Source organism: Chironomus tepperi, unplaced genomic scaffold (genome assembly GCF_022539635.2).
Source record: "Chironomus tepperi strain 1889 unplaced genomic scaffold, CSIRO-AGI_Ctep_v1 contig_58, whole genome shotgun sequence".
NCBI classification, from domain to species: domain Eukaryota; kingdom Metazoa; phylum Arthropoda; class Insecta; order Diptera; family Chironomidae; genus Chironomus; species Chironomus tepperi.
Genome location: NW_027226180.1, coordinates 1 through 14,569, shown reverse-complemented (window position 1 = coordinate 14,569; position 14,569 = coordinate 1). Strand labels below are relative to the sequence as shown.

Sequence of the window (14,569 nt, the reverse complement as noted above, 5' to 3'; positions counted from 1 at the left end):
TTACTTACTCTCTGGCCGTACAGATCAACTGTGATCCATGCCCTCCCTTAAATGACGTCTAATGCTTGCTTTATCAATGACTTCCGTCTGTCAATTACCAGATTCAAATGCAATACTGTCTCTATCGAGAACTTCCTTCCAAGAGTTCTTTGATCTTATAAAAATGAATCAACCCGAAATAAGTAAGTCGACAAAATAATAGAAAAACAAATATTTATGTATATAACTTATAATTTATAATTTATTATAATGTATTTATTAGATATCATATGCTACTTCGGTGATTAAATTACTATATAATGCTCGAAGAGTCCAGCCTTATAAGCTGTAGACTCTACGAGTAAAATTCATTAGACATTCATTTTATAGTGGGATCCGAACCACTGTACATTGCAAAGACATGAGTACGACATAAGACTTGATGTACCCTGCAATGTACCCAGTTACAATTCGTGTGTGCAAGATTTTGTGAGGATAATCATCAAAATGCTTGCCCGATCGGCACATATCGATGATATATCCATTGTTGCCACTTGGTATACTTCGTCGCCGTGGTGGCAACATTTCAATATGCGTCGATCGGGTAGTATATCCTTAAATATATAATACGAGCTTCAAAAATTACAAATGATCTGGTACTGAATTTAGGATTAATAATTTTTAGTTACAAGGCAAATAATTAGGTGGATAAAAGAATTAATTAATGATTAAAAAATATAAAAAAATTAAAAAATTAAATTGTAATCGAATTTTCATTAAACCAAGGATCAGGCACAAATTTAAAAAAAAAAACGTTACAATCTTATTACAAATGTGAAATTTATGGCATTATCTGATCCTTTACTAAAATCTAGCTACATCCTAGTGTTATTTAAATCCCCAAAACTGTTACATTATCTCCAAAAATTTCTTTTGCTGTATTGACATGTGATTCGGGTACGGTAATCTGCTTTAGATTTGGCGTAAATGTCCTTATGATTTCATATCTTTCCTTTTCTTTTGGTGCTTTTGAAATTAAATAAATCTCTTCCAAATGATTCATTTGTGGTAAAAATTCACACATTAATGTATTGATGTTCCGATCTTGTATTTTAAGGACCAATTTCATCAATTCCTTCATATTCTTTAAAAGTCCAAGAAATACACCAAAGATATTTCCATATTTGCTGTTGTCAATGACTTCAAATGTTTTAAGTCGATTAAATAATCTGGTCGGTGGATTGATGATCCTCTCGATATCGTCACTGGATATATCCGTTGATGATAAATTCAATCGAAATGAAGCTATAGCTGGATATTTAATTAATTTACTAAAATGTTTAATTATAAAAATTTATCAAAATTTACATGGAAATTGTCTGAACATTTCATAAATGCTGGTAATTTGCAGCTCATTAGCCTCAAACTCCTTCACATCCTGCTTCCTTTTATTTAGTATCAACGGTATATTTCCATAAAAAAATGTCTCCAAATTCATATCCTCAATTATGTATTTCAACACACGTCCACCATCAAAGTCAAATGGAAGCTTATGGATCGTCAGTTCCTTTAAGTATCCCACTTGACTCTGTAAAAATTTAATTCTTTGCGTTCTAATTCCAACATACCAATGATAAGTTATAGATGTTGTCTCAAGTGACTTTACTCGAAACTTAAATTCATCTAAATCAAAAAAACTTCCAGTTCCATTTCCAATAAATTCAATTTTTTCAAGATTTTCACAATTTTTTGCCATTATATTGACTGTTTCATGCGGAATTCCTTTCCATGTACTGTCGTCATTAAATATTGATAATTTAACAACTGATTTTTGATGAATAAAAACTTTAAAAATATTTTCATTGCATTTATTGAATGAAATTGATTTAAGTGCTGGCAATGGCGATAAAATTTCATTTCCAACAGATTTTATAGCGCATTTTTCTAAAATTATTGAATTTATAAGATCTGCTGCGTAAAAAAATTCTGAAAATTGCTTAAAATTTTCAAATTCAGCATTTTTAATTATTAAATTTTCAACTGTTCCTCTAAAATTTTTATAAAAATCCAACGACTTCTTAGGACTTAAATTGTCAAGATTAAGAGAAATATTAATTATTGGTAAGTCTAACAGTTCCCCGTGTTTTGATAAATTTTCATACCCATCTTGTCCAATAAACAGTGTGAACCTTTTCATGATTGTTCTTGATGTCTTAAAAAGATCAGCAAATCTGTAAAATATAGTGAAAATTAACTTAGTGAAAATATGTCCGCATTAGTGTTGTTTTAGCTGAATTTCAGGATTTTTGATGGTTATGGTTCATGGAAATAAATGAAATTCAATTCATGACTCATGTAATGTACGCAAACTGCGACTGCGATACTGAAACTTCTTTGGTAGTAACGGCATTGCAGTCTTGCGATTTAGGTCAAAAACTTGTCAAGATTGAGACTTTGGGAAATCTAATTTCTATTTCAATGAGAAAATGTCATTTCTAGGACAGAAACCCAAGTCTGCTGCACAGTTCTTGGATGGAATCCACGAAGGAAACGGCGACCAAGAGTTCCGAGAGCTACTTGCTGAAGAACAGTGATGAGTAGGGTGGTCATTTGCTGTATTTTTGCCGGGACATTGCTGTATTTTTCAACCTTGCTGCTGTGTCCCGACAAAGCCTCAAATTGTCCCGATTTTTCAAGAAGTCCGGGCACCCTAACATATAACCCTACAGTTAAATTATTTTTGCCGGATTTTCAATTATTTTCTGCACTTTTTTGCAAGTTCCGTACGTAATTCAACTAATTTTTTGAATATCAATACTCAAAATAGTCCAAAAGAACTTCAAAAGTGCCAAACTTAGAAATTTCCCGATTTTTTCCAAAAAAGTCTCGATATTTTGCAAAAATTCCTCTGGCCACCCTAACATAGGATCATGGCTGTATTTGTAGCATTAATTTCCTTATCAACAGGCTCCAAAAAAGTAATTGAGCCAAAATAAATTTTCATATCAAATCCATAAATTTTTCCAGGCTTATTGATTGTAAAATCACAATTTTCGAATAAAATCTCCATGAAAATTCGGCCAATTTTGTCAAAAATCATAAAATATCTTCCTCAAATCCATCAAAAATTTCAAAAATCTGGCCAAAACTATGTCGAAATTCAGATAATCCTATGAGCCACACGAAGCTTATCCAGAGCTTACCTTCGTGACGTCAAAATCATATTCAGCATATCATCATTGTCAAAATTGTAGAACATTTGCATAAAAATTTCATCAGGCATATTAAAGATATTATCGGCATCTAAACAAGTAAAACTTTTCAATAATTCTGAAGAGTCGATTTTTAAAAATTCATCCTTACATTTGACTGCTTCCGATTTGTTATCAAAACACAAACTACATATGCAAATTGGCTCAAATTTATAAGTTCTAATCTTCTTCGAACAGACAGGATTGTCAGTTGAATCTTGATCAATGGCATCTCTTTTAATTCCTGCAGTTTCTTCTTTATCGCCATCGTACAAATCATCAATATCATTATCTGAAGACGACTCAATGTCCTCAGTTGATTTTTGATAATTCAAAAGTTCTTGATCATCTTTCTGATGATCTGTTGGTGTTCCTGATAATTTGAAGAATTGAATTTTTATGAAAATAATTGTCACTAAATTCGGTACCCGAGTGACACAAGGCATCATCTCGATCACCACAAATCGGTTAATCAATCCAAAATCCATATCTAACTCGACTTGACTCTGGCTTGATCATATCGACCCTATCCAGAATACTTCAAGTCGGTCTGATGTCTGATTTTGGATCAATTAATCAACTTGAGCAATTCAGGCATGTAACATTCCTAGCAGGCAATGTAGAGCACACACATAAAAGCATACTCATCTAGTATCTTTAAGGTGCAAGGACAATTTACTTTAGATTCGACTTTTAAAGCTCAAACTTGAACGAATTCTTCATACCAATTGGATATTCCAACTTAAATGCCAGCTTTGCTTCAATTTCTGGTAAAACACTTTTCATTTCAATAATAATTTTGTCATAATGTTCAAACAGCATGCTGTACATTATTTCTGCATCATTAAACCTTTCAGGATTGTTCATAAATTCTGCAACCATTTGTGGTGCTCGTACAATTAATTCAGCCAATTGCCTATCAGCTTCAAAGACTTCATAAACAGACAATATTAATTCTTCATTGTCTTTAAAAGTCTTGTAAAAATTTAAAATTTTCAAAAATTCAATTTCAGCTTTTTCATCATTTTTCTTAAATGGATTAAAATTATTTTCGTATATGCAAAGCATCGCATAATGGCACAGCTCATGGATAAATATCCCAAAAACTTCATTTTCCGTTTCCTTATTTAGCAACAATTTAGCACCGATTGTAATAATTCCGGATGTAAATTTTGTCTTTAAAGCTCCTTTAATCACTGCTGATTCAATGCATCTTGTGCTCTCATTTTCAAAATCAAAAATAATTTGAAAGTTCTTCGTGGCTGCAACAATTTCCAGAATGATTTTTAATCGTGGATTTTCATTTAATTTTCTGTACATCCGTAAGATTTTACGTCTCCTCTGATCATTTCCAATTGCTGTATTTGCCATAAGAATATTTATGTGTTTTTCAATAATAATTTCTAAATTTTTGTCTGACTTAACATCCGTTAAGTCCTCATGTGGTCCATAAAAAAGATTTCTCGAGCATAAAAATTCAACAACATCATTTAGTCCAAGATCAGCAGCTACTTTCAATGCTGATTCATTTGATAAATTGTAAAAATATCGAAGATTTAAATTTTGTTCAATTATTTCCGAAAGTCCAGCTTTATTTCCATTTTTAACCATTTTGTGAAACTTTTCACTTGTTTCGATGAAATTTCTCAATTTTTCGGGGCATTCTTCTAATATAATGTCCTTTGGATAAGTCAAATTCGATTCCAACAGCAACAAAAGAACAGCATAGTGACGATTCTGCAATGCTAAACTTTGGGCAGTTACTTCACTTTCCAGCAATTCCGATTTTATTCCATACTTGAGTAGGAAATCAACAATTTCTTTATTTCCGTTCTGAGATGCAATAAGCAGCAAATTATGATTTGACGAGTCACCAAGTGAAAGAAGACCAAGTTCCTTATTATTTTCATATCGTTCACAGTCAATAACTCCAAAAAATCCATCCTTAAGTGATATGGCCAGGAAATTTATGATAAAATCTAGGATTTTTATATCATAAATTATTTTTGATTTATGAATTCTTAGAAATGCAAATTTTTCAATTACATGCGTTTTCCAGTAGATAATGCTTCTTTCAATACCAAAACCAGATATTATTGCTGATTTTTTCACGAATTTTTCCAAAAATTTTGAACTCCATTCTTCAGTATATTCACAATCCAGCTTAATTTCAGTACTAATGCAATCATTAGTATTATCATCATCATCTTCATAAAGAAAAATAAATTCGGCAGCATCCTTGAGTGTACTACATTTAAAACTTCTGTGTAATGTCTTCATATCAATTTCGAAACCTAAAAATTAAAATATTGGAAAAAAAATTAATTAATTTATTAAGACAATTCAAATTAACAATGAATTGTATGCAATGATGACAATTTAACAAGCATGACAAGCTATTGCGATCGAGATTGACAGAAGAAAAATGGGTTGGATCGGTCACACTTTAAGAAATTGTGAGACAAGCATGAGAGGGCAAGTAAGCAAAAGAATTTTTGCAGAAATTGGTCCAAGCTGCCACTCCAACACCACCAATTTGTTACCGGTTCAATTTGTTACTCCTAAAATTAGTGAACAAGGTCAACATGCTCGATTGGGATGGAAAATTGTAGTTAAGAGACCAATTGAAGCTTCAATTGATAAAGTCTTCAAATCTGATTATTAAGAAACCAAGCGACCACTACAGCGTCTCAAAATTTCATGAAAAGATGCTGTCGATAGAGATAGTAATGAACTTGGCATCGGTAATTGGTGCAACATATTCGGTAAAACGGTGAAATAGTTGCAAGCATCAGATGTAAAAAAAGGGAGGAAATGGATCACAGTTGATCACCAGAACAGATCTCATTGAAAACATGTCCAAACGTGAATTTAAAATGCTTCTTGTTTCTCAATTTGTATAACACTCAAGGTTTTTTATGATTTCGAGAATATATGAATGATTTTTGAGCTTTTTATTTAATTTTTTAAAAGTATAAAGCAAGTTTAAATCAAGAAGTCTAAAAGATTGCAGACTTATGAAACCCTTTCTAAGAGAATCATCTACAATTGAGCCTAATATATAGAGTGAATAATAATTTACGTCAATTTTAAAAGTAAATTGATGATCCATTTATTTATTCAAATGATTCATTAACATTAGTTATCCAAGTCAGGGTTTTTTTTAATAAATAGGGTTGACGTAGTCATGACACGTCCCCGATTCACGTCATATTTAAAGATAAAACTCACATCCGTCCTTAAAAGGTTTCGACATCTTTGTAATCCACAGCGTGATGATCCAAACAGTTTTATTATGCAATATTTCACAATTTAATCAAATTTTGATTTTATTAGTCTATTAACTAGTCTCAATATTGTTCTAATTTGATTCGCTGTATTATATTTTTTTGTATTATATTTTATTGAATTATGAGTCACAACTTTTGTCTTATCGATTATCAATTATAAATTCAATTAAAAGTCATATAAGATATCCAATTTTATCATTATAATTTTTTTTCACATTAAACTGTTTCAGATAAGAAATTTCTTTAGAACAAAGTCATTTTGGAAAGGCGTGTTAATTTTATATCCCAGACATGCCATGAGTATGCTCACATGGTACACGTAATGCCATCACGGCACCATGAAAGCATGCTCTTTGTATGTTCTGGTATAAAAATTTTCACAATTTTAATAAAATAATTCACTTTAATATTTTTAAATTTTTACATTTTTAATGAATTTTTTCACATTTAATTAATTATATTTAATATCGAATAAAAATGTCGTTTTTTTTTAGATTTTTTATATTTTATTGAGCACTTTAAAGGAACTTGAAGCGATGCAAATTATTTAAAACTTTCAATGAACGAGCAAACACTTGGCCAATGTTATACTAAAAAAAATGTCGGTTTTTGGAAGATAATACTTGTTATACTCTATATAACAACGAAATAACGGCGCTATCAAATCGGTTTTTGTAATATAACATTAAATTTTTGTTTGTTCTTTTCTATTTAATCATCGGAATTAGCATTGATAACGATGAACACAACATTCAAGCAACGTGTAGCAAGAACAAAAAAAAAATACTTTATTTTCTGTATTTGTTGCTGAAATTAAATTTTTAGATTTTATATCAAAATTTTTAAATTTTAAAAATTAAATTTTCAAGATCAGGAGCATAGTAAAGGGGGTTAGGTGGGGAGTGGAAGGGCTTAGGATCAACCCCATTTCCTCCTTCTCATTATTTTTTTTTAAACTAATATCGACTAATTTTTACAAATTAATATGTGAAAATTCACGATTTTTTCAAATTTTTATTTAGTAATTTTTTGTTGAAAAAAAAATTTAGAAAAATAACAATTTTTATGTCTGAACCTTGTTTAGAAATTTAAAACTTTCCTTAAAATTAAAATAAAAAAAAAATTTTAAAATTTTTGAGTTTTAAAAAAGAACGAATTTTTTATTTTTTTAAAATCGTTTATAAATTAGGTAATTAAATAGGATTAAAATGGATTTTTTTAAATATAAATTAACAATTTTTCAGTCTGTATATCTTTGGATTTATGGACAAAAACAAGTTAGAACCAGACATCAACTTTTGATGCCAATAATTAGTTGGAACTGGTTGTAACTGGTTTTAACGTATTTTATCCACTTGGAACCTAGTTATCTGTTCCATAAATAACTTAAATTGCTGAAATATCGATCGATTTATTATCAAAAATTCGTACTGCATCCTCAAAATATTGACATCCAATTGACATCCTTTGAAGATTTTGATTACAAGTTCTAATCATATTAAGAATATAATTGATTCTCTTGCTTACTATATTTAAATGAATTTCCTTTAATTTTGGCATTTCCGGTAAAAAATGCTCAAACAGCACATCCAAATTTCTTTCTTGTGACTTAATATGAAGCACTTCCAGATTAGTCAAATTCTTGAAAAATTCTAAAAATATTCCCAAAGTTCCTCTATTTCCCTCGTCGATAATGTGTGCTTCCTTTATGTTGCTGAATAGACCTCTTGTTGGATTGAGTGCAGCCTCGACCGCTAGACATGATACTCCTCTTCTTGACAGTCTGAATGTTACCTTTGAGATTGCTGTGAATGAGAAATTGAAAATATTAAATTTTTTGAAGGTAATTTTGGGGGTTGCATTGATAATTTGATGTTCGAAGCCTGATAAGCCAAAAGCAGCAAGGATAGCTTGATAATAAGGCAGATACCAAAGGTTGGTTAATCAGCAGACAAGCCTGATTTTGACAGAATCTACAGATCATCAGCCTTTCACAGTTGCTGTATAAAATTGGCTGTCCAATTGACAATTGATTGACAATTGACAATAGCGGTATCCAGCAATAGAGCCAGCTTCAGGTGCCTGTACATACAGTCCATTAAATTCATACTTACATGGATATTGTCTGACCATCTCAATAGCACTTGTTACTTCAGTTTCACCAAACTCAAACTCCTTAACATGCTGCTTAACTTTATTCACAATCAACGGGATTTTGCCGCAGTAAAAATTGTCCAAGTCCATTTCCTCAATTATGTATTTCAGCACACGTCCACCATCAAAGTCGTATGGAAGTTGATGAATCGTCAGGTCCTTTAAGCTGCCTTGTTGTGACTGCAGGAACTTAATCCTGTCTGTCCTAGTTGCAATATCCCAACTAAAGCTTATCATTGTTGTTTCAAGTTTGGTTATTTTGTATGGAAAGTCATCGCAGTCAAAGTAACTTCCTGTGCCAGGACCATCCAGTACAAGATGATTAAGATTCTTGGACTTCCGGCAGATTTCGTTGAAATAATTATGTGGGAAGCCATCCCATGTCCTTTTGGTATTAGTTACAGTAACTTTTTCTAACGAATCTTGTTTTGTGAATATTTTGAAAATATTATCAGTACATTTTAGGAATGTAACGGAAGTAAGACCTTTAATTGGATTCAATACATCATCATCATCTAAACTAATGACGTCACAATCGTTCAATTTAAGTGACTTTATATTATCGAAATGTTTAAATAATATTGAAAATTGATATATGCTGTAAAATTTAAATGAAATTATTTCTAAACTTTTTAAGGACCTCCTGTATAATTTAATTAATTTAAGGATCCTTTTGTAATTCATTGAGTTATGATAAGTAATTGAGAGATTTACAATTGGGACTCTAAAGGAATTATTGTCGTTGAAAATATTTTCAAAATTATCACAGTCAATTTGCAGAGTAAATTCGTTGATTAGCTTTTTGGAACTTAAAAATAAGTTGAGAAGCCTAAAAATATAAAGAAAATTTAAATTAATTATTTCATGTTTACACAAATTGCTTCGTAAGCACTTACCTATTTGATGATAAAGCCAAGTTCCATTTGGATCTGTCATCCAGGTAGGAAAACATATTAAGGATCAGGTACTCGTTGAGATTCAACATTTTATGGAGATTTGTTCGCTAAAAAGAGATTAAAATTTTTTAAAATAATTAATTGATGTAGTTTATTTTTTGAAAATTAAAATTCTTTTAAATAAATAATTTTTTTAGTTAAATTTGTTTTTTTTTCTTACATTTTTATAATTTAATTTTTAATTAATTTTTTTTTCACAATTTTTATTTTTCTTTCACAAAAATTAAGATCTGACTTGAATGAATGTTTGTAAATGACTGATACAAATTTGATGTTTTAAACAAATTTTATAATAACAAAAAGGGGAGATTTATTAATTTTTGGAAACTTTTTTTTGGAAACTATTTTTTTTGAAAAACTTTTTTTGGTATAGAAATTTTTGGAAAGTTCAAATCTAATAAGTTGTAGCTTTTATTTTAATTTGTGGATAGATTCAATGGATTTCACAAATTCCACAGGATCAACATATTCCATAAATCAATCCATAGATTCTATGGATTCCACCAAAAATTCCATAAATTCCATGATTTCCATAAATTTTTCCATGGATTCCATAAATTCCACAAAATCCATGGAATCCATAGTTTCTGCCAGATGATCCACTCCCACCCAATCGTTGCAATAAGAAGATTAAACAAAGAAAATGAAGGTCTTAATGCATCAAAAATGAATTTTAATTTTATTGAATTTAACGACAATTTGAGAACTTTTGTATATGACGTTACAGTCACTAATGCCTGCTTTAAATTCATACAAAGCAAACAACGAACTTTGATGTATAATAATAGAAATATCCAATTTGAACTCATTGTCAACTAAATATTTATGTCAGAATTATCATATATACCAAAAATAAGAGAAAAGTTTATTTAATAAGATTTAAATAAAATTCATTGCTAAAAGCACTAAAAAAACTTAATTTTTGCTTTATTTTTGAATGATTTTGGACTTATTCAAACTCATTCCAACAGCAAGTCAAAGTCACGTCGGCCAAATCCTAGATTTTTCATCAATCAACCGACTTATGTTGCTAGAGATTTAAAGGAACTTAAGGATCACAGTTGATATGTATGGCTAACGAAGCATGTCTCTAAGTATGTTACTCGGGATACAGCCATATCTTAAAAAATTCTCAGTAGCATTCTATTATTTCTGAATTGTTCATAACATTAGTTATTGTATACGTTCCTAGTTAAAAACTTGTGATTTTTTTGTTGTAATCGTAGATTTAAAAGTTTATAGGTAAGTTATGGATTTTTGGAGATAATTTTCAGCTCAAAGTTTAGATAAACTTTAGGTCTAATAACATATTATATTTTGAAGTCAATAAATGAGACTTTAAAGCTGTTTTTGGGCACAATTTCATCATTTAACATTGATATATGAAAAAGTATAACATTCGTCAGTAGATCGGGGGTTTAAATTATTTTTGACCGTTATTGTAATTTATGGGAATTTTTGAATATGAGCATGACTTGTTGAAAGATTTGAGTGCCTTATTGACTCAAGTTGAACCTTATTGACTCAACTTGAGCCTTATCGACTCAACTTGAGTGCCTTATTGACTCAACTTGAGCCTTATTGACTAAACTTGAGCCTTATTTACTCAACTTGAGCCTTATTCATACTCAATTTGAGTCTTATTCATACTCAACTTGAGCCTTATTGATACTCAACTTGAGCCTTATTGACACTCAACTTGATGCTAATTGACTCAACTTGATAAAATTCCGAACTTTACTTTTAGGATTATGAATACTTTATCTGATGATGTATGGGATATGATCTTTCGATACCTCGATAAGGAAGAGCTATGGAATGTCTTAATTGCATCACCAAGGTAAACTGTTACTTTTATACAGTGTTGTCCAAACTGTGTGTTGCTGAAATTGCTATGAATTACATGTCGTGTGCCGTTTCGGTCGTGGCTGGACACCAAGGTGGCAAAAAACAGTTTGGACAACAATAAATCACAGAATTATTCTCAATTTATGCTAAATCATGTCTAAATTTCCTCAAATCATCCCCCACAGATGGGCAAGAATCGCCGGAAACTCAAGACCATTAATGCTGCATAAATTGGAATTAACACCAGAAAAATTTCAAGCTTTATCGTCAGGTGGCGAATTATCAAATGTTCCATTTAAAAATATTGTCATAAAAAGCTTTAAAGGAACCGATCAACTCCGTAAATTCTCAAAAATTCTCATCCATCAGAAGAAGTCAATTGAACTGCTGGACATCGATGACTTTACAAGAACAACAATTTCAGAAATTATCGACTTTTTTAAAGGATTTTCAAACTTAATTGACCTAAAGCTACGGAACTGCTTAATCTACGAGGAAGTTCACCGACAACGACTCAATCCAATTCCTACACTCAGAGAAATTTTCTTTGAAAAATGTGATGGAAATTTTTTTAAAATTTTTCATCATCAAATGTCAATTGTTAAAGTTACGATCCGTAACTTGGACTATACATGGAGTGGATTCGCTCATGAAGACTTCATCGACTTAGTTAAGACCCTAAAAAATTTAGAATTTATTATTTTTGATGGAATTGGAACTGGAAGCTTTTTTGACTTTCACAATTTTCCATTTAAAATTAGAAAATTAGATACGTGCCTGATTAGTTTTCATTGGTATGTTGGAATTAAGACAGCACGAAAAAAATTTTTAGAGTCACAGCGTGGCACGCTGGAGGAACTGACGATTCACAATCTTCCATATGACTTTGATGGCGGAAAATTATTGAAATTTATTATAGAACAAATGCAATTGAAGACTTTTTATTTTGGCGAGATTCCGTTAATAATTGATGGAGTTAAGCATCCTGTAACGGAATTTTGGGCTAATGAGATTCAAATTTGTAGTTTATTTGAGATGTTCAGACAGTATCCAAGTGAGTATTTAGTTAGTAATTATGAGAAAACCTCTCCCGTCTTCTTCTCTCGTCATCCTCTCTCGTCATCCTCTCCCGTGTCTTCTCTCTTCCGGTCCTCTCTCTCTCTCTCTCGTTGTCCTCTCTCTCCCGGGTCCTCTCTCTCCCGTGTCCTCTCTCTCCCGTGTCCTCTCTCTCCCGTGTCCTCTCTCTCCCGTGTCCTCTCTCTCCCGTGTCCTCTCTCTCCCGTGTCCTCTCTCTCCCAGTCCCGATGCTCTCTCCCGTGTCCTCTCTTCCGATCCTCTTTCGTCCACTCCCATCCTCAAATTAGTTCCTTTATCACTTGAATTGGAAGGTTGACCACTAAATGGATACCACGAAGGACTTATCTGTTATGAAAATGAGTTGGTATTGGGGTTGGAAGAGGAGAGAGGAGTGACTAGTTGGTAGAGCAATAGGCTCTGCTACCTAATATGATATTAACATCAAAACAATTAAGTTTTCCTTTATCTAATTCACAGCAATTAGACGTTTCAAGCTAATGTTATCAGAGACTGACGTGGACAGCAGAGAAATTGAACAAATAATCAATCCAGCAACCAACTTATTTAACAACGTTGAACATTTTGAAGTTGACGATAAAAGTGGATATCGATGCTTATTAGGCTTATTTTTAGGATTATTTAAAAATTTTCGTAACATTTCAAGTTTAAAGTTACAGACACCAGATAGGAACATAAATGTGTTACTACAGGAGTTCCTACCGCGAATGTCAAGCCTGAAGGAGATTTATATTGACTCAACAGCACCAAGAATGGAACAACGGATGAATATAATTAGAAATTTTGTTCCTGCATTGTCAAAAATATGGGTAGATAGTGAATATGTTGAGGATACAAGGCGGTTTTTTGGAGATAATGTTGAAGTACTTCCAACAAATAATTGAATTTAGAATAAAGGACATGATGAATTTATGATTAAAGGAATATATAATCTATAAAGTATGTGAGATTGTGTTTTTTAATCAGGATGTGAACTCGAATGAAGTTCTGGCTTCACTAGGTCTCATAATCAGCTGTTCTGTCCGTCGGAACCTATTGATTCCTAAATTCTGCGTTGCTTCAACGACTACTATTCCTCCTACTGCTGCAACCATGTTCCTATGTGGAGCTTAGGTTACAACATAAGGCTTTCCATCTGATTCTATAGCTAGCTCTGTCTCTTAGATCCGACCAGGAACAACAGAAAAGTCTCCGTCTGTTTTTGGATAAATTTATTAAAAATTCAATTTTTAATTGCAAAATTTTTTAACGTATTTTAATTTTTTAAATAAATTACAGAGGTTTTTTTGCAAGTTTATTGCAATCTTCACAAAGAAAACAATTTAAAAACAAAAAAATTTGCAAAACTCACTATTTTGTGCAAAAAGTACATTAAAATGCCACGAAAAAAGCGAGGCAATGCCTCTAATACTCAAGGCAGAGGCTTAAAGAAGCCAAAAAATCAGGTATGAAGCTTAAAATATACCAAAAATTCAAAATCATCAAAAATTCAATGTTTTTTCAGACTCCATTCCCTGTCTACATCCTTGAGATGCTATTCAACTTCATGACTACATCTGAAGAACGAATGAACCTTCTATTGGCATCCAAATTTACCATGCTGGAGATATTCAGTCATAGTTCAATAATGAGGAACATCCGAACGACTATCACCATAAATGACGCATTAAGACGCAATTTTATCACGGATTATGGCCAATATCTGAGAAATGTCAGCGTTAATATTAATGATGATGACTATGCATTCCTGGAATTTTTGTTGGCCAACATCCCGAATGTCGAAGTGCTGTCCATCAACATATCCAATGAAGATCCTCAAATTCTTGAAAATTTCCAGCCAGCACCAATCAATCTTCCAAATTTAAGAATATTGGAAGTATTCAAACCTGTCGACCTTAAGATCATCATGAGCCTCATTCGTACATCCAACACTATCAAAGTCAAATACATGGAAGAAACATGCGATTTAAGAGCAATTGCTGAATATTTGACAGTT

The 14,569-nt window shown here is 31.5% G+C and overlaps 2 protein-coding genes across 2 annotated transcripts; one reads left to right on the top strand and one right to left on the bottom strand.

Annotated features, from left to right (window-relative positions):
* Positions 1 to 213: 213 nt before the first annotated feature.
* Positions 214 to 6,907, bottom strand: LOC139100352 (uncharacterized). Its single transcript, XM_070652970.1, has 6 exons — positions 6,462 to 6,907; positions 3,956 to 5,524; positions 3,343 to 3,603; positions 3,183 to 3,282; positions 1,348 to 2,210; positions 214 to 1,290 (listed from the first exon to the last, which is right to left on the bottom strand). Exons 1-6 carry the CDS (start codon positions 6,484 to 6,486, stop codon positions 872 to 874), a joined length of 3,237 nt encoding a protein of 1,078 aa, XP_070509071.1. The 5' UTR covers positions 6,487 to 6,907; the 3' UTR covers positions 214 to 871.
* Positions 6,908 to 10,813: 3,906 nt separating this feature from the next.
* LOC139100204 (uncharacterized) lies at positions 10,814 to 13,515 on the top strand. The gene is made up of 4 exons (XM_070652809.1): positions 10,814 to 10,872; positions 11,378 to 11,470; positions 11,664 to 12,532; positions 13,033 to 13,515. The coding sequence occupies exons 2-4, from the start codon at positions 11,382 to 11,384 to the stop codon at positions 13,455 to 13,457; spliced, it is 1,383 nt and encodes a 460-aa protein (XP_070508910.1). The 5' UTR covers positions 10,814 to 10,872; positions 11,378 to 11,381; the 3' UTR covers positions 13,458 to 13,515.
* Positions 13,516 to 14,569: the final 1,054 nt, after the last annotated feature.